Source organism: Psittacula echo (genome assembly GCF_963264785.1).
Source record: "Psittacula echo genome assembly, chromosome: Z".
Classification (NCBI taxonomy): Eukaryota; Metazoa; Chordata; class Aves; order Psittaciformes; family Psittacidae; genus Psittacula; species Psittacula echo.
In genome coordinates this window covers 104,338,747-104,358,529 of record NC_137742.1, presented here as the reverse complement: position 1 = coordinate 104,358,529, position 19,783 = coordinate 104,338,747, and the positions used below count along the sequence as shown (strand labels likewise).

The window sequence follows — 19,783 nt, the reverse complement described above, 5'->3', positions numbered from 1 at the left end:
GATGGACCCAGGCATCAGAAACGCTCTCTCCAAAGCCAGCATGGAGCTGTGCAGGATCTAACATCCCTTTCCCATGCAGAGCATAAGGTAAACAGGCAAAAGAAGCCCTGAAATTCTAGTGTTGCTCCTGCAGGGTGTGGAGCTCACGGTGCTGCCACTCGGGCAGCTGAGGAGCTGGTGAATTCAGATCACAGAATCATGGAATGGTTTGGGTTGCAAAGGACCTTAAGATTATCCAGTTCCAACCCCTGCCATGAGCAGGGACCCCTTCCACTGGAGCAGCTTGCTCCAAGCCCCTGTGTCCAACCTGGCCTTGAACACTGCCAGGGATGGGGCAGCCACAGCTTCTCTGGGCACCCTGGGCCAGCGCCTCAGCACCCTCACAGGGAACAGCTTCTGCCTTGTGTCCAACCTGAACTTGCCCTATTTCAGTTTGAACCCATTACCCCTTGTCCTGTCACTACAGTCCCTCATGAAGAGTCCCTCTCCAGCATCCTTGTAGCCCCCTTCAGATACTGGAAGGCTGCTCTGAGGTCTCCACGCAGCCTTCTCTTCTCCAGGCTGAACAGCCCCGACTTTCTCAGCCTGGCTCCATACAGGAGGTGCTCCAGCCCCTGATCATCTTCATGGCCTCCTCTGGACTTGCTCCCAGAGCTCCATGTCCTTCCTGTGCTGAGGACTGGTTTTGTTAGGAGTGTCATGGTAGGGCTGCGTGGCTGCAGGAAGCGCTGGGAAGGTGGCAGGGGTTCACCATGCAGAGGGACCTGGAGCTGCTGGGGTTTTCTTTGCTTTGGGGTAAGAGCAGTTTTCAGGTCTGGATGAGCCATTTGCTGATGTGGTGCTTGGTGCAGTGTTACCGGGAGGACCAAGAACATCTTCTCTGCCTGCTGTGATCCTGATGAGAGCACGTGTGTGCCTGATGCAGGCCTAGGGGACCACGTATAAATAGCACCGCTCCGGTTGTACCATTCCCCACTATATCCTCATGATTTACGCTCCAGGGGTTGGCTCTGCAGGGCACTTCATACGTTATTTTGATCTGTCTGCAAACTGGCTTTGGGCTGATCTCGGGGCAGACACCACCTTTCGCTTGCAGCTTCTGTTCTTCTTCCTTGGGGTCAGTAAGACTGACTTTGATCCCTCCCTTCTCCAAGTGTTGCTCCTCAGCTCCGTGTTGTCACACTGGGTTCCTCAGGCTGGGGGAGGTGAATCCAGCACGCAGCTGGGAAACAGACCTTTCTTTTTTAAGGAAGACAAGGAGGTGGCAGGGAATCTGTATGGGTTTTTATACCCCGACTTGCCACACGTCTGTTTTGTCTGATCAGGGCCTTGCCAAAGATGCTTGTGCTCCCCAGTGAGCCACGGTGCCAGGGACATCTGCAAAGCCTCATGCTTCCCAACGCGGCACGTGTCAGGTCTGCTCCAGGTATGCTTAACTTGGCTCTGTTTAGGCAAGTGTGTAAGTAGCACCTTTGTACCAGATTGTCTTACAAGAGGCCTCATGTACGTGTAACTTCATCAGGCTCGAAGTCAGGAGAGGCTCTCAGTTGTTTCTGAAGGTTGGGGACCCATGTCCTTAAGGAAACAATCCGTTAGAGCAGGCACATTTCTGCAGCTTTCCATCATTCCTCCTCTGATGACACATTCAGCAATAGCTTTCCGTTATACAAGAACATACTCTTTGGTAAATGTCTTCCTATGTATTTTATCTACAGTAGATCACCTTCAGAAGCACTGCAATTTGAGAGATGGAGGTGGAGAAAGGAGAGAGGAAAGCTGCAAATTTGCGACAAATTAACCTTAATTTGATTCCTAACAAACCAGCTGTTGTGTTCAAACCTTTCCTGCCATCCCCTGGAACGGCATGGCCACTTTGTCCTTACGAGCTTACACCCCGGGTCCTTGGCAGTGTGCTGGGCCAGGCGTGAGCTCCTGCCAGGACACAGCACCACTTGCTGGACCAGGAATGGGAAAACCGCATGGGGAATTTGACGTCTGAACCAAGATGAGCAGAAGCGATGAAGGTGATGGACAAGGTGCTTCTCCCCATGTGCCTGGCAGCGGCAGCAGGGGCATGAGGTTGGCTTAGAGAAACTCCCGCTTGCTGTTTTGCCACGCTGGCTGCAGTGCACGCAGCCCCACAGAAGCCACAGCAAGCTTCTATTTCCCTGTCATACAGCTTGTTAAAGAGGAGCGCGGCGGTGGCCTGTCGTCAGCAGATGCACAGCTACAGATGGAGCTCTGCTTCCAGCTCAGGCTGAAAGAATCTGGGAAATCCACTGTTCCTATCAGCGTGTGGGGCTTGGGGAGCCGCAGCACGGAGGAGCGTGGTGACAGTGTTGCTGGGAGGGGGAATGGTGGTGGCTGGCAGGAAGCATCAGCCATTCCGACCGCGTGGAGCCAGCTCCGGGAGCGGCACCGTGTGTGTGGCTGCCGTGCAGCCCAGCAATGTGCGCCGCAGCCCTTCCGCAGTGCTCCCCTTCCCTCCCTGCCTGTGCCGCAGACGCAGGTCCCACTCCTAGCTCAGTGCTTGCCCCACGCTGCCTTTGTGCTGTGCTTGCTCCATGCTGTGTTTGTGAGAAAGGCTTCCCTGCCGGAGCGCTGCCCTGGCAAAACTGGAGCTTCACATGGCCTGGACTTCCTCCTCTTCTCAGGTTCCTTTCATGCTTGCAGACTTCCCAGTTTAATGTGAGCAATGAATCAGTGTTTTCCATAACTTGAGGGAAAATGGCACATGAGTTTGGTGTGTTGCTGGGAGTACAATGAGTTTGCAGCTTTGATGCGTTGCCCTGCACTGGGGTTTGGTGGTAGTGGTGGGTTTGGCTGCCACATCTCGTGGTGGACAGTGACGCCTACAAATGCCAGCGGTGGGAGGTCTGTCTGCCATGGCCCTGGCTTTGTTACTGGAGAAGAGAACTCCTCCGGAGCAGAGGCTGAGGTGCTGTGGATGTTCTCAGGATGCACATCTCCTCCTGGGGTGTTTGAGGGTTCAGGAGGCTGGTTTTCCAAATCACTGCATCCCAGACTGGTTTGTGTTGGAAGGTACCTTAAAGCTCATCCAGTTCCAACCCCTGCCACAGGCAGGGACCCCTTCCACTGGAGCAGCTTGCTCCAAGCCCCTGTGTCCAACCTGGCCTTGAACACTGCCAGGGATGGGGCAGCCACAGCTTCTCTGGGCACCCTGTGCCAGCGCCTCAGCACCCTCCCAGGGAAGAAAGCCTGTGTCTGAAGTTTCTTGATGGAAGCCTGTGTGGACAGTGTCAGATGGAGAGGACCTCTGTGCTCAAGGCAGGTTCTTGCCAATACGATGTCAGGTATCCTTGCTGCATGTTTCCAGTATTGGTGGGTGAATAAACTTAGAGCGATATGTTAATAGAAGGTTTGGGAAGCCAGTATGGCGCTTCTGCTGTGTAAATATATAACTAAAGTCATTTTGTTAGTCTGGAAAATCAGAGTAGCCAAGTTCTTGCTGTCTTCCCTTCCCTACTGGAATGATACTCAGAGGTTCTGGGTTTTTCTGGTTCTGTGCATGTATTTTTTTAATGTCCATGTCTTTTCAGTTCTTGCTGTCACTTAAAAGCTGTGACTAGTATGGCAAACAAATACCAGTTTTGCTGCAGAGTGTATGTTTGGATATGGATGAAACATTAGGCTCAAACCCGCTGGCCTCAGCTGAAAAGGCGAAAGAGGCAGGCGGCCAAAACAAGACTCCTGGGTTTGCAGACCCCAAGTAAGAGTAAAGCAGTGAAGTTCTGTGTTTGCTTTTTCCCCAAAGCCTGATGCCTTCAGGGCCCCTGCCTGGAAAGTGGTGATGTGTGAGATCTGTTCTGTTGCCTAATCCCTGCTCCTCAATTCACCAAACTATTCCCGCGGTTCCCACGCTTGGAGGCAGCTTCGTGTGTTTGCGGTGGGCACGAGGATGCTGAGATGGGGAGAGGGAACCTGGGAGGAATTGTGCAAGAACAGGGAGGAAGGGAAATGTTTTGCTGGGATTACCATGGCCTCTCATGCTCGCAGCTGGGAGATGTTACTTGGCTCTTGCGACATCGTGAGCACTAGTTTAAACACAGACATCCCAAAGGATGTGTTCAAATCTGCCACGGCTTGAGCCTGTGCTGTGTTGAGGCTGGTTGCAGCAGACCTCCAAGCTGAGGGTCTCCTCAACTTGAATGATCCTGTTGCAGTGGCCGTGGCACCTCTTACAAAACATTTTTAGTTTCTTTCTTTCTCCTGTAATTAATGTGCTTGGTCATTGTCTCCTCTTGGGTTTGAGGCCTTATTCAAGTCATGTATGTTTCTTTGTGGTAAAAGCTGGGCTTTGCTTTAGACTTTGATCTAATGAAGCATGTAACACAGAAAATCAGATGGGACTGGAGCAAAAGTCTTGTTTGGGGTTTTACCGCAGTGTGTATGTATATTGTATATGTGTGTGTGCTTGTCCGTGCATGTGTGTGCATGTACATATGTATATGCAGAGACAGACACTTAAGAATACATAGCATTCCTAGTATTTGTGTAATTAAAGCAGCCCAAACTCACAGGAACAGGTCTTAGTTTGCTGGTAAAATCTGCCTGTTGTGCCCTTGCCTGGCTGCAGGTGCTGCCCAGGGAGACCCTTAGAGCAGCTCCAGTACCTAAAGGGGCTGCAGGAAACCTGGAGAGGGGCTTGGGACAAGGGCCTGTAGGGACAGGCCAAGGGGAATGGCTTGAACCTGCCAGAGGGGAGACTGAGATGAGCTCTTAGGCAGAAGCTCTTCCCTGTGAGGGTGCTGAGGCGCTGGCCCAGGGTGCCCAGAGAAGCTGTGGCTGCCCCATCCCTGGCAGTGTTCAAGGCCAGGATGGACACAGGGGCTTGGAGCAAGCTGCTCCAGTGGAAGAGGTCCCTGCCCGTGGCAGGGGTTGGAGCTGGATGAGCTTTAAGGTCCCTTCCCACCCAGACCAGTCTGATTCTTTGATTCTCAGAGGCAAGCATGGCACAAAGTTATTGGTGATTTAGCGACTGAATGGAGACTCCTGTGCTAATGTGGATGGCTGAAAATAAGCATGAGTGCATTCTTCTCTCCTTTAGCTCCCCAAGCCTTCCCTTTCTTTAGCTAAGCAGCAGATGAGGCTTGCAGGGGCCGGCACAAGCTTTCTGTAGGAATGGTGTTCACCCCACAGCCTCCCCTTGGGACAGACTGCTCGTGCCAGGGATGGGAAGATGGAAGATGCGCAGATGGGGAGCACGGAGGAGCCTCGGACAGAGCAGAACGTGCCAGCAGACCCTGCCAGCCTCTCGTGCCCAGGTCCCCGTGCTGCCATTGGCACGGTGGGGCAGATGACGCAGCTCGCTGCTGGCGCACTGTCAGTCGCTGCTGCTTCATCTGCTGCCCTTTGGGTCACTGTGATTCAGCTGGCATCAAATCAAGAACAGCGATGGTCAGGAATTGTCTTTGCTAACGTGTTTTTCTGTCTTGAAAATCAGGCTCAGCTCATTTCTGGGGCTTGGCTGATGCTCATGAACCCCTTGAGCTGCAGAGCAAACCACAGCGAGCAGCAGCAAACTGTCCTGGGAATGGAGTGGATTGTGCAGCGCTGTGTTGTTTAAATGTTCCCAGAATCAAGCAGCCCCAGGGAATCCCCGTCTTCCCCTGCTGGCAGGAGCTTCGGTACAGGCTCTTGGCATGTCAAATGGGGAGGCTTAATCCATGATGAGCTGCAGGTAAAGGCTTTGCACTCCTGGCACCTCTCAGCTCATCAGGGTTGCACTTTGTTCCTGTTTTAGGGCTGCATGTTTTCCTCTTCAATGCGTGCGACGTGCAATACATGGTGCTTAGAGTTAGCGTTGCAAATCACTCTGTAGGTGCACTCGGTACTGCTTTAAGTCCTTAGGATGTACTTCATTAGGGAAGTAATTTTCCTCCCATATGCAGCAGCTGTGGCAATATCCGAGTGGAGTTCATCACTGTTGTAAAGAGGTTGATGTACAAGAAGTCTGGTAGATGATTGTGCTGGCAGATGTGGATACAGCTCTTCTCTGGTTGACGCCTGATGGGTTTCTGTGCGGAGTCCTCCCTCCCTGGCAGGTTTTGGTCTGAGCCGGTGATCTGGAGCCATCCCGCTCTCCTGCCGAGAGGAAAACGGTGTCGTAATCAGCTCTTCCACTCTGACTAATGGTGGTGGGGCAGGGCTGTACACTGCTCCAGCCTTCCTGTAACGCGCCGGCCGCTCCAAAGGTTTCATCACAGCTGATCCCACTCCCAGACCGCAGCTCGCAGAAATGACTGAAACAACAGTTTTGCAACCTTGGCCAGAGCCCAGGTGATCAGCAGCATCCAGAATGTGGCAATGTCAAGAGGCAGCTGCGTATAGGTAATTGAGGGAAGGGTTTGAGGGAAAAACGGCTCCCGGAGAAACCACACAGGCAGAGGGGTTGTTCGTGGCTGCAGGATGCTGTCAGGGCTCGCCTTTAGTTTGGACCATCCCAAGAATGGTCCCAGCTGGAGTATTCTGAGTCAGAGGGTAGTTGGCCAGAATATAATCTTGTTAAAGTGTAATACTAAAACATGGAGTTGTCACTGTTTGAGACCATTGCCTGGTCTTCTGATGCTGGGGCTGGTTTAATGTAGTGAGTCATTGCTGGAGAACTGTTGGGGAGTTGGACATTTACGGTGCCTGGCGAGGTGTTTAGCATCATCTTGACTGAGGGCCTTGAAGACATGGGTGCACTAAGAAATACTGGGAAAGGGCATCTGTTTCACAGATGATTGAAATAGTAAGAACTGCTTTAATTCAGTAATATTGTTTAATTCAGTTTAATTTTAGTAACATACTCAGTCTGCTTGGATGGTGTGTATCTGAGAAGGCAAGCAAGCCTTGCCCGAGCCACATGTAAGTGCATCTAGACATGAGTAGTTACAGACTCATCAGGAGGTCAGGAAACACTGTGGGTTAAGGCAAAATAAATGTTTGAGAAAGGCAGAAGAAAGGATAGTTGTTGTGGGTACCGGATACTGACTCAGAACAGGTAGAGGAGAAGCCATGCAAAGAGGTGAAGAAAGATACTTTATCTATAAGAACTGATAAGGAGCAACATCCCCCATCAAAAGCCAGGAACGGAAATATACCAAGTTCCCCATAATGAAAATGGAGAAAAGATGTTGAGTTGAAGGTGAGGGTATGACAGAGCTGTGCTAGATGTGCCACCATGAAACCCAGATGTGCCACCAGGCAAATGTGCTTTCCAGCCAGCTGTGTTCAGAGTGGGGAAATGCAGAGATCTCAGTGCCCCTTGTTTTGGGTGATGGCTGTAGGAATTAGCACCTTGTGCTAATTCTGCACTATCTCATTAATAGCTAATCTTTGTGATTAGCCATTGTAAGGCTGCTGAATGAAACACCTGTGTTTGCACTGCTGGCTTGCAGGCCTCCTGCTGCTCTTGGGCTTATGTACCCATGATGGAAAAAGATGGACTTTAGTCCTCCAGAGCCAAGCTGGAGCACGAAGAACAATTGTTCCTGGTTTCTCAAAGTGCACGTCCCACCAGTGCTTGTGAGCAAGTTTAGGTTGTGCGGGCTTTATCAGGTAGAAGAAGTCTGGTGAGAAGCAGGTCCTTGATGCTGGGAGCGTGTCAGTGAACCAGGACCAGCCAGAGGGTGCACATGGACAGTGCAGGTTGAAGGTGTGATGGTGGCTTTGTTGGACATATACCGGTTAGAGACACACACTGTGAATTTAGAGCAGGCTCAGCTGGTGCCGCTGTATGGCACAGTCTTCACTGGGTGACAACCATCTCAGTGAAGGTGTCAGACAGGGATGCAGAAGGACACAGCTCAGCACGTTGATAGACCTTAACTTTTGTCCTTTTCCCCATGCTTTGCAGTGTGTGTTTGTGGGGGGGGTGGGGGGAGGTGGAGTCCAATTTTGGACGTGGTCTGTGTGAGTTGTTATTTTAAGGCAGTTTTCAGAGATTTGAAGACACCTGTTTTTTCTGGGACAGAGTCCTCAAAAGGAGCCTCAGGTTTTAAAATCTTCATGTTTCGATGGGGCTTGTTCATATTCCAACCTTTTCAGACCAAACAAATGTGTTGGATTTGTGCAAATAACGTCTGCGCCTCTAATTGCCATCCCTGCGCTGGAGTTGTGTGTAACGGTTACAGCCTCCAGCCAGCTTTCTTCTTATTGTCTGGCATTTAAAGAAGTCTGCACAATCTTTTTTACTCCAAGCTGGCAGGGTATGGGCAGGCTCCAATGCACAGATCTTGGGCATGAGCTAATTTGTTGTGGCTTCAGATAGCGATGGCAGCAGCCTGGCTGCTCTGCTCACAGCGGGATGCGAGAGGCTGAGCAGAGCCGGTGCGGGGACCTGCGGGAGAGCAGGGTTGGAGAGATGGGATGGGACAGGCAGCACAGGGAAGGCTGTCACTGTGCCTTGGATGTGCAGCTGAAAGCATTTGAGGACCTCTGTGTTTGCATTTTCTCTTGTCACAGATGGGGATGCTGCTGCTTGTGCTGGTGAAGGCAGGAGGGGAAGGGATGGGGGGTTAAATGTACGCCAGGTCTGTTTGCTTCAGTGATGAAGTCTCCTCTCCTTGGTGCTGGCTGGGTTGAGGGTGGGCTTCATCATCTACATCTGTGCCCAATTTGCCCATCGGCTTCACAGGGAGCCTGATCCAGGCTAACAGTGCGACTGGTCCCTTGCAGCCTCGTAGCTGTCTGGATGGCCGGACAGGCTGAGCATGGAGCCAGCAGTGCTCTCCTCCTCATCCTGCATCTCAGAGGAACAAATGAGACTCCCCTTTCCCTTCCCATCCCTTCTGGGACCACTGCCTTTTGAGGCTCTTCCCAGAAGTGTTTGGTCTCAGTGTGTGGCTCTGGCTTGGCATGCCCTGGGCAAAATAAAGCCCATTTCCAACCCGTTCCTCACCCCAGCGAGGGGACAGGATCAGATCCTGTGGGTGTGCGTGGCTGGGGCTGGCTCTGCAGAGCCGTTGCTGTTCCCATCCGGCTTCGCTAGGCACGGCTCCAGCCCCAATCCAGCTTGTGCTCCCGGTGGTCCTGTTTCTCCGCCCTCCTGGGAGCTGCTGTGGGTGCTCGGGGGGGGGAGCATGGGTGCCCTGACACCCGCAGGGCTGGGTGTCGTGTCCACTTCTCCAGGCAAAGCCATGTGTGCGGAACTGCAGAGCCTGGACCCACTGTGGCCTTCCCACTGGCCATGGCTGGAGCCGGCCATCCTGAACCGGCCGGAGCTGCCACATCCAGGCTGGCCGAGTCCCAGGGCAGACTTCCCGCTGCCCATGGCTGCTTTCCCAGGGGAAAGGCGTGGGACCTGTGTCGTGCCGGTGCAGGGGGCTGCTGCCGGCCCGGCCGAGGGGCTGGCATGGACCAGGAAGGCAGTGCACGCAGCCAGGGCTGGCCACTGGCCAGAGGTAAATGGCTCCTTTGTTTTCCCGGAGAAGTACGAGGGATTATATTCCGTTGAGCTCACTTGGTCTCCCACTTCTCATTGTGCGGTAGACGTGTAATCATCTCGTTCAAGGAGCTTAGTTAATTGTTTACAAAATAGGAAGGGTGATGATCGTCTCCTGGTAGGGAGCTGGGGTTGAGAAGAGTGTCCTGGAAAGGGGGTGTCTTGTCCGGCTCCCACATTGCGAAGGATAGAAGGCAAATTGTAATCCTGCAGCCCTTCTAAATGCTTTGAGCTGGGGAATAGCTCCTCCAAACCGGGAATTTGTGCCTCCCCTCTGAGTCTTATTAAACGTGCTTAAAAATGAACTGAAGGCTGCGAGTTGTTGGTAATTGTTGTGCAAATGCACTACTCCCTCCAAGCTGTTAACCAGGCCAGTGCTCTGTTTACACGGCGAGGCAGCCAGCTTTCCAAGTGTAATGAGTCAGCTAGAGGAACAGAAGGGCTGCAGAATTAATCTGGCATCCGTCTGGCCTTTTCTCAGTTAAACAGGTTTTCAAAGCTCCACGTGAATAGGTGCCTATCCCGGTTACAAACAGCCACAAAGGCATCGGGAATGGGCAGTTTGATTGGGAATAAATTGGCAGCATGCAGGCCAAGAGGCACTGGAAGCTGTGGTTTTCGTTTGGGGCTGTTCGTGGACGGGAGCAGAGCTTGTCCTGGTACCAGCCGTGCTGGTCCCTCTGCTCATGACCATAAGTGAAGCTGCTTGTTTCTAATATCCTTTGCCAAGTGCAAATAAATCTCTGTGTCCTGGCATGTCTGAATTTCCACTCCTTAGATTTGCAACGAATGTTGAAGTGAATGTGTTCAGGTGGCCGGCTCCATGTCCTCCCTGCTGACTCGGTGCTCCTGCCTCCTCCCCGGCACAGGCACTTGCTCATCTCTCCTTCATCTGCACCTTAATGAGCACCAGTAGATGAAACCAAGGGGGAAAAATCCTTAAGCTTCACAAATTGGTTCTGGGCAGCTGACAGAGTGAAGTTCTTGAGGCTGTAAATGGTTGAAGCTGCTTCTAAAGGGAAGTAATTGCAGCGCCTGGGACCCTGATGATGCGCAGCATGGAGGGGACACCCCGGGCTCCAGATCCATGGGTGGTGGAGCATCTCCAGCGCCAGGAGAGCCATGCTGCTGTAGAATGTGACATCTCATAGGCAGTGAACCCCTGCCTGGATGTGCAGCTCCAGCCCCCAGCATGCTGAGGACGGACATGCTGCCTTTCTAAGGTGCTGTTTTCAGTCAGCCCTTGTGGGGCTTAACTTGGGCACTTGCTGCAGGTCCTTCACATGATGAAGAGCAGATTTCTGTGCTCATCCCTCACTCTAACAGCTTTTCTTTCCCCATTGTTGTGTATGGACGTGCTGGGTTGGTATCCTGAATTTTCTGTACTTTCCCCCTGTTTTTGCTTCCCAGCTGCAGTAACGAGGAGGGCTGATCAGTCCGCTTGTGTCTTTGCCAGCTCATGTCCTTTCCCGCTCTTTCAGCTAAAAGCAAAGGGTTGGGGGTCCCAAAAGCCAGCACCACCATCCCTCTGTCGACCAGGGTGACAGGAAGAGGCTTCAAGCCCCAAAGCCCTCATTCCTAAACATTGGTAACCATCCCGTTGCTGAGGCAAGGGAGTTAGAACAAAAGATTAGCCACCTTGGAAAGCGCAGTCTCCTGCTGAAAATGTCACCTCTGGGATGTCTTAGCACTGTGGTTTAATATGGGCGTTAGTGCTGCTGCAGCACAGTGTTTTAAAGACAAAACCAACACAAACCAACCCAAAGGGCCCTAAAGCCTCTGAAGAGTGAACGAGGCAAGTTATGAAGGGATTTCCAGGGAACTTCTAAAACAGAAGGCTGATGGAAGCACCATGCTGGTGTTTCTCCAGCCTTAAACCCCTGTCCTGCCCTGGCTGCTGCAGGTGAGGTGGTGCTGGGCTCTCTGGTGCTGCTCAGGACAGGGACCCAGCTCCACACTGCCTCATCCCTCGGCCCTGAGCAGGCAGGAGGCTTTGGCTCCTCTCCTCGCCTCTGTTTTCTTTCTCTCTCCCCGCCCACAGAATTCCCATCTTGTGATGGAGCGCTGCATGACTTTGTTCCTGGATGATTTCCTGCTATTGTGGCTCTGCAGAAACCCAGCCACTATTATAAGAAGTTAATGGGTGCAATGTGTAGTGTTGTCAGGTGGCAATTAGCTGGGGACAGAGTTTTCAAATGGTGCCTGTTTATGCTGTTCCAGCGTAAGTACAAGGAGACCTTTGCTGTAGGGATTGATGTGGGTCACTTCTCAGAGATGTTCTGTTGCACAGATGCTTTTTAGCCTCTGGTCTCAGGAGAGGAGATATTTTTGTTCATCTAAAGAGACCTACCTTGGTTTTAGCCAGTATTTCTGATCCCTGTTGCAGCTTGTGCCTTGCTGTATTTCAGATATCAGTTGTCTTTTCAGCTCTGTAACCAGGCAACACATGGCAGGAGCAGGGAGCGCTTTGTTATTCTCCAAATTATCTCTACCTAGCCCAAGGTATTGGTGTGAGGAGCCCAGGAGAAACCGCTCCGGGAACACTGGGACCCCTGGGCACTTTCTGGTCTCATCTCATGATTGTGACATGTTCAAAAAGTGTGTTTTATACGTGGGTTTTGTAATTTAGGGATTTGTGTGCTGGTCCTGTGAGTGTCTGGGAATTCAGTGTGACTGGCTGGGGCAGCAGAGTTGTTCCTGCCACAGGCGCATCCCTAGGGATCCATCCCTGCATTGCTGCACTCTGGATGGAGCTGTAGCTGCAAGGAGCTTTATGTGGGCTTGGAGTGATGCTGGAGGTGAAGAACAGGAGGGATGTTGCTCTCTGTTTGGGCACGATCCATTTTAGGCTGTCCCTTGCTCATGAAACAAGTCGTGTTTGCTGCTGCAGGTCCCAGCTTGCTCCTAATTCAGAAGGTGCAGAAGCCGGCTGATCTGTGGTGCCTGGCATTTGGAAGTACTCAGCCCTCCCGGTTTGCCATTGAAGAGTTGGGGGGTGCTGGGTATCCCTGTGGGAAGTGTCTTGCCTTTTTTTCCCCCAGTGTAAAGATCCTTTTGATTGCCTAACTTCTCTTTTCCTCTCTCCAAACAGACGGTTGATGATGAAGCAATGGCAGCATAAATGAAGATCAAGTAAGGAAGGCAGAACGATGCCCAAGGGTGGGTGTTCTAAAACACCACAGCCAGAAGACTTCTCTCTCAGCAACGACATGGTGGAGAAACAAACGGGGAAAAAGGTACTATGTTTGGTTCACTCACCTTCCTTTATGGATGCTGTCTCTGATGCCTTCAAGCCATCACAGTATTTCATGTGTCAGGAGGCTGCTGCGGGCTGTTATCATGAATCAAATCTGTGTCTGGTATTGGGCCAGCTGATGGGATCCGCTTTGTTTCTTGGTGACTGCCACACTTCCTGGGAAGTGCTGTGGCCACATAGACCTGACTTGGACTGGCTGTGGGGAAATGCTTTGGAAGAGCCTTTTCTGCAAGCACTGTGCATTTTTAAGGCTCTCCACACTGAAGGACCAAGTAGTGCAGTGATGGCTCAGGTGTGTGTGTGCAAGGGAGGATTTCTCCTCTGGCTGTAAGTGCCACGTCTGTGTCAGACTCTTGATCTTGCTTCACCCAGAGTCTGGGCTCTGCGCATGGCCTGACCAGAGACTCAGTGTGAGCTGCTCTGATGAAATTACTGCTTCTGGAGTTTTCTTTGAGGTGTTTGGGTTTTGACAGGGCTTGAGGTGAGGTGACTGAGGTGAAGTCTGAGTTTAAGGACAGATAAGTTCATACTTCTCTTCATTCCCAGATTCTTGCTTTGCTCCAGGCTTTAACTCTGCCTCCTCTCATTCAGCTTTTTTTCATCCTTCTCAGTATGGGTAGTTTCCAATAAATAGTTGCTGTGTACAAATGCTACCTTTAAATAAAAATTAAACCCTACATCCACTGTATTCTGCTCAGGAAGCAATCATCATCCACTTCCCTTCATCTTGCTCCAGTTTCTTAGCATTCCCTCAGGAGTTTTCTTCCCAGCCCTGGGAGCTGAATCTGAGGGTTGTGAGCACCAGTGATGCTGTGTCTCTTGCTCTGTGATGTTCCCTGCAATCCCACATGTGTTGATGATAGTAACTCCTATTGATTGAGGTCATCTTACTGACAACATGAAGAAGATGGCAGATAACCAGAGGGAAAATCCCAGGCAGAAATTTGGTTATTGAGCACGCTGGTAGCATCTGTTCTCCTTTCTGCATCATGGTGCATGCACAGATCCGGTTTGGGAGGCAGCGCTCCTCCTCTTGGCATGTGCACTTTGCTGTGGCACAGCGTGGGGCTTCCAGGAGCTGGGCAAAAAACTGGGAGCAGGGATGTTGGAGATGAAGCAGCTGCCCTGTTGTGTTGGGGAGATACCAGCATTTACCCTGGCAAATGAGGCCAGCCCTGCAGCACAGGATATGTAAATACAGGGTTTTGACTGCGCTGGATAAGAAGCTTTATGTTGGTGCAGGTGCTTCGGCAGGGAGAGGTTCAGTTATAATATGAATCAGCTCCCATTTTATTTCATCCACTCGCAGCAGCTTAAAGGCTGCATGTTATTTACAGAGCAGGTTTGTTGAGCGGCGCTGGAGATGCCAGGAGCTGGAGTTGTCTCCCGCTGGCTAAATAAGTAGGACACAAATAATTTTATGCTTCCCACTCAGAGGCATCAGTGCAGACCTGCACCCAGTGGTATTGAGTAAGGACAGGGAAGAGCCTTTCTGCTCTCTTCATTCTGGTCTTCTCAATGGAGGAGAAACTCACACACCCTTGTCCCTTGGAGACTGAGCTGAGATCCAGCCTGAGTGGTCGAAGGACATGGTGCATCAGATCGCCCTGTTTCTGGTTGACTCTGAATTGTGAGCTGGAGCAGTGACTCAGGGTAAAAGCATGCAGTGATTAGATCTCCTCCTTCCAGAGCTGTTGTACCTGCCTGTCAAGCCAGCCGCTGCTTTTAATCTATCTTGGCTCTGTCAACACTTCCAAAGGCCTGAGCCTGGGACTTGGCATACGCTTGCTGGTGGAGGCTTGCTAGGGAAGGCAGAGTGGCTGCGGCAGAGCTGGAGCCGTGCTGCACGGAGGGACCTGTGGTGCACAGGTAGAGCATGGCACAGCAGTAGCTGCAGTGCCACTTGTGTGGTTTCCTGTCAATGTGACCTTAATACCAACAGTTGTTTTATCATCACACAGGCTTTACATGTTTGGGCTCTGAGGCTCAGCACTGAAGGCGAGCAGCAGTGCAGGATGCTTGGCAGTCCAGGTGCTGCGGTGCACTGAGTGCTGCAGGAAACATGAGAGTTCTGCTCTTGAACACACTAAACCAGGCTCTCCGGGAGGGTTTGTGCATTGTGGGCGAGGACGTGAGCTGTTGCCTTTCGGTTGTAGAGCTAATCACAAGAGAACTCCTCCTTCCTCTCTACTCCTGCCCTTCTGTGGAAGGGATGCATTAACTAGTGTGATGTCGCTTGTGCCAACGCAGCCATGAGAGCAGAGTGGTTTGAAGACCATGTCTCTGTTGCCCTCCATGGTGACAGTGTTAGATGCTGTGTCTGCTTCGCTGCTGTTAAGTGAGGAGCTGTTTCTCCTGGGGTTAGCAGCGGCAGCGGGGCGGCCGGCCGGGCCCTGGCCAGCCTTATATGGCTGCACAGAGCCTGCCCGGGGCGGGCGCTCCGCTCGGGTTGAGTTCAGACTGAAGGGTTTTGTAGAAATATGCATGCCATATATGAATAATTCTCCTTTCTGGTGTAGATCCACAGATCCCCATACCAGGAGCAGATTACTCATGAGTTAGGCAGAGCAGAGCACCGCAGCAAGAATTATATCAGTTGTCAAAACCATTTCCTGATGTGCCTGGGACCGCTCACTGCGTGGTTACATGGCGTGCGCAGGGGCTGTGGTGGAGGATTTGTCTCTTTATGGGGAAATGCTCCCGATTGCATCATCTGAATTGCATTTTTGCTGCAGTGGTTGAACTGAATGCTGAGCAGAATGGTGCTTGACCCTGGGTTTTCCTTGTAGGAGCTTGCAGAGGTTAAAACACAGCTTTTGCTCTTTCTCCTCCCTCTTCTCCCATTTTCAGAAGAGGGAACACAGTCCTTATTTCTCTGTTCTTCTTGAAACTTGTCTGACTGTTAGGGCCTTCCTGTACTGTACAAATGAGTGCTGGGCTGTGTGTCCAGCACAGAGCCACCCCCGAGGGCACAGAACATGCAAAGCCCTCGGTGACTTCAGAGCCATGAAGATAAGCAGCCCATAGTCCTTTTGAGTTGTATTTCTTACCAACCTTAGCTCCTGAGGCATGCAGGAATGGGGCTTCAGCTCCAGTTGTCTCTCAGCTTCAAATGTTTTATTGCAGCATTGATAATGACATAAATTCAGCCTTCTTGAAACTTTGTGTGCATGTCTATGTGTTGTACTCTGGTTTTGGAAAGGCTAGAAAGGACCCAGATTTAGGTAATGCTGGGATTTGGTTCCTATCATGTCCACCATGCTCTCTGGATAAAACAGTGGCTAACTCCTTTCGTACCACAGGGTGAGAACCCTTCTCCTGCCCCTTTTCTGCCCCCATGGCAGAACGTAGTCATGGAATGACACACTACTGCCTGTATTAGTGCAGGGAAACTCTCGCTCTTGCATTTGCTGTTTTGCAGCAGGGTTGTGGGTTGTTTTGCCCACAGCAAGAGTTTGGTGTGCCAGCTTGGCATGGAGCATCACCCAGGGGTACAGGCATTGGAGCCCATGGTCCTTTTGGGCTTCTCCTCCCAGGCTCCCGGTGCTGGTTTTGTTCACTGCTGCTTGCTTTTTACTGGCATTGCAAACTGAGATACTTTCAGTTCATTTAGGAGATCAAAGGGCTTTGGGGATTTCCAGCACTGGTGATACAAGTCTTTGCATAAGCAGCTGGGATGTGAGTCAGGTTTTTTCAGTGTTGAAGTGTAGGCACTGCTCTGGCACAGCCCTCGGTCATAAGCAGGGGGTTCATGGCTTGTGTGTGGGCATGGATGGATGGAGGGGAGGAGCAGGCTGCAGATGCATGGTCTGTCCTGTAAAGCAAGCTAGGGAGTCACACAGCTTCACACTGGAAGTACAGATTTCTTTGCATGGGTTTAAGTGTACAATTTTGCATCAAAAAGAACAACATGTTTGGGTTTGCCCTGCAGACCGGCATTGGGGCAGTAAGCTGGTCTAGATGGAGTTCTTTGTGAGGCTGGAAAGTGGGTTTTATTCATGTATGTCATAAATGACCCAAGAAGGTTGATATCAGGGTCTGTCTCTTGCTGATTAGAGATCTTTGTTGTAAAGAGAAGTCAGTGTCACCACAGCACATTGCATCAGGCAGCTGGTGGGGTCCAGTTTGTTATCTGTTTGAGTTCTTCCCATAGTAAACCTTACTAAGACCATAACGTGACAGCAGGGGATTTTTCCTGAAGTCATGGTTTGCCATCTCCTTTGCCAAAGCAGCTCTTATTAACACCCACAAAGGGGAACTTGGTTCTATTGCTGAGCTCTCAACAGCACTCTCATTCACCAAAGTCCCTCTTACCCTTGGCAAGAGCTGTCCCAGCCTTTGAAAGACCCAAGCCTGTCTCACACACAGATGCTGATCCACGTTCCTCTGCAGTATCGTTTAATTGGGATTTGTTCCTTTTGTGAAATCTGATTCAGATGAGTTTGAGCTTACTTCAAACATGAGAAGACCTAAAACTGAAACCAGCTTTTACTTGAGAAAAGGATGACAGTCTTCATTACAAAGTTGGAAATAATTAGGGAAGTAAAACTTAAAGGAAGACAACGCAAACACATGTTACTGTCAAGAATATGACTTTCCAAGCTGCCTTAATTTCTCTGTGGTGGTTTCACCAGCAGCTTCAGGCGTCTTCAGCAGGTCGCTGCTTTCCATGGGGGAGCAAAGTTTGGATCTTCCTTGCTCCAATTAGTATAAAAGGTTATCCTGCTACTGTACAAATTAATCTTCAAAGCGGAGCCGGGACTGCTGCCGCTTCCTTCGTTCCTTGGTATTTAATTGTGCTGAACTTACTGGATTAGCAGCTCCAAGCGTTAGGGTGAATGCAAACGGAGCATTGCCCGAGCGTGCCCAGCGCTGGGATCTGCGCAGCCATTCCCACTTCCATGCTGGGCTCAGTGTCTGGTCTCGGAAGGGTTTTTGCCTAATTCCTCTACTTTTTCTGTCCCCCAACTCAGAGCTTTTGACAACACTGCAGTAATTTTCTACAATAAGTTGCATTTTTACATGTCCTGCTTTTTTTCTTCATTCCCAAGCGCTGAGATCCCACCTGGCATTAATGCAGCAGGAGACTAACCTGGCTTGCAGATACAGCCCTTTGTGCCTGCAGGTTCAGGCTTTCACACCACACAGCCAAATCCTGAGATTAAGGCAATTTCAGAGAAGATGTGTTTGAAACAAGCTGTCACCCATCATCTTGGCTTTGAAGTGGGGTGCAGGAGCAGGAGCATTGCCAACTGACACCCGGAGCTGAGATGCTTGTGGGGCTTTTTGGGCAGCAAAAAAGCCTCAGGACATGATATGATGGGTTTGCTCCACTTGAAATGTATTTTAAGGTAACAAAACGCTGAAAAAATCATGGGTTTTTTGCATAGAGCACAATGAACCTCTTGTTGAAGCTCTCAACATGAAACTGGTGTCTGGAACAAGTGGTGGAGTGTAGGAAGTCCCACTGCAGGGTGCAGGGGCTCAGCCGTGTCCTGCCCTACTGCTGCGAGAGCAGGCAAGGAGTATCCTGCTGCTGAAATATGGTGTGGAGCAGCCTGCTCCAGGGGTGTGGGTAAGGAAACTGCAGCACGCCCCATGAGCGCGGGGATGTGTCACTTTTGAAGCATCAGCTATGACTGATCCACCTTGGAGTCTTCTGGAGTTGTCTCTTACCAAGGATTGCCACCACTCAGTGCTGGTGAACCAGAGCTGCAGGACATGGCTTTGAAAGGTGCAAATGCACTTCCAGAGCAGGATGAAGTCCCTCTTGATCCCATGGCTCTGTGATAGTGGAGCAGCTCGGATGCAGGTGTACCCTTAGCCACAGGCAGCAGAGGAAGAGGTACGCACATGGTAGTCTCTGGTTTCATGCTCTTGTCTGAGGCTCTCATTTTTAAGGGTAAAAATTGTAGGGCTGATTGTTGTCTTGAAGTGCTGTTGAGTTTTGTGATGGGGCCACATCTCAGCAGTCGATGATGCTTTACCCTGCACCAGCATGTCCTCAGCACTGATGCACTGTTAGTAGGGTTCAAGTGTAGTGTTGCTTTTGGAGCTTGCATTAAATTGGGAAGGGAAAGGACAGACCCACATCCCTGCTTGCAACCAGATGGTCCTGGGAGGTGATCCATGGTCCCTGGCCTGCCTCCCACCTCTCAGCTGCTCCAGACTGCAGATGGCAATAGAAACAGCGTTATTTGTTATGGCAAACTATTTCTGTTCACATCAGGAAAAAGAAATAAGACAAAAGCATTTAAATCCAGAGTGTTTAAGTGAAATGCTGGAGTGTTTATTTTGGCTATGCTGACTCTCCCATTGCTCTGCTGCCTCCTGTGCCGAGGAAGGGCTGCTCTGGAGCAGGGCTGCCCTTCTTGGGCTCTAAACGTGCCTTGGCTCCCGCCAGCCCCTGTCAGACAGGTTTGCTTCGCTTGCTTTACCAAAAAAGGGATTCCCCAGCCCATTTTCTTAGCCCTGACTGGTGTGAGGGGCCGAGTGCTGGGTGTGCAGACATGAGGCTGCCACACTGCCCATCGTGAGGAGGGTGCAGACAGAACCTCTCTATCCCAGTAGAGGGTTTCTCTCTAATCTGGGGGTGAAGTCTGGTTGCCAGACAGAAACTTGGGAAGAGGAAGGAGCAACGTACACCGTGACGCTGCAGTCTTGTGACTGCTGGCTCAGGAGGCACCTGCCAGGGTGCCGAGCCTGATGCAGACAGCATGACCGGGCTGCTCTCGACAAGGGAATTTCTGTGAGATTTGCTTGTCTGAGTTTCCAGCGATGGTCTCGCGTGATTTAGTGACTCGAGAGTCTTTAATTTAACTTCATAGCTGGAGCGCAGGGTCCAGGTTTTGCTGGGTTATTGAAATCAGATCTGTCACAAAGCTGCTTGTTCTGGCCTTGTTGTTAGAGCAGTGGCACAGTGTTCGGTCCTGAAGCACTTGCTTAAAATAATACTGCTTCTCATATAAAGGATCCAGTGAGACCTTAGAGCAGCTCCAGTGCTTAAAGGGGCTACAGGAAACCTGGAGAGGGGCTTTGGACAAGGGCCTGTAGGGACAGGCCAAGGGGAATGGCTTTAA

General features: G+C 51.1%; 1 protein-coding gene across 8 annotated transcripts in view; it reads left to right on the top strand.

Annotated features, from left to right (window-relative positions):
* ANKRD11 (ankyrin repeat domain containing 11) overlaps positions 1–19,783 on the top strand; it is a 153,422-nt gene that overhangs the window by 97,627 nt on the left and 36,012 nt on the right. For 7 of the 8 annotated variants that reach the window (XM_080637872.1, XM_080637869.1, XM_080637868.1 and 4 more), the window contains one exon: positions 12,540–12,684. In XM_080637872.1, coding sequence (XP_080493998.1) covers positions 12,598–12,684 — 87 coding nt within the window. In that variant the 5' untranslated portion in view covers positions 12,540–12,597. Of the gene's footprint in view, positions 1–10,451; positions 10,672–12,539; positions 12,685–19,783 lie in introns of those variants that run through there. The other variant, XM_080637874.1, reaches the window with a different exon arrangement.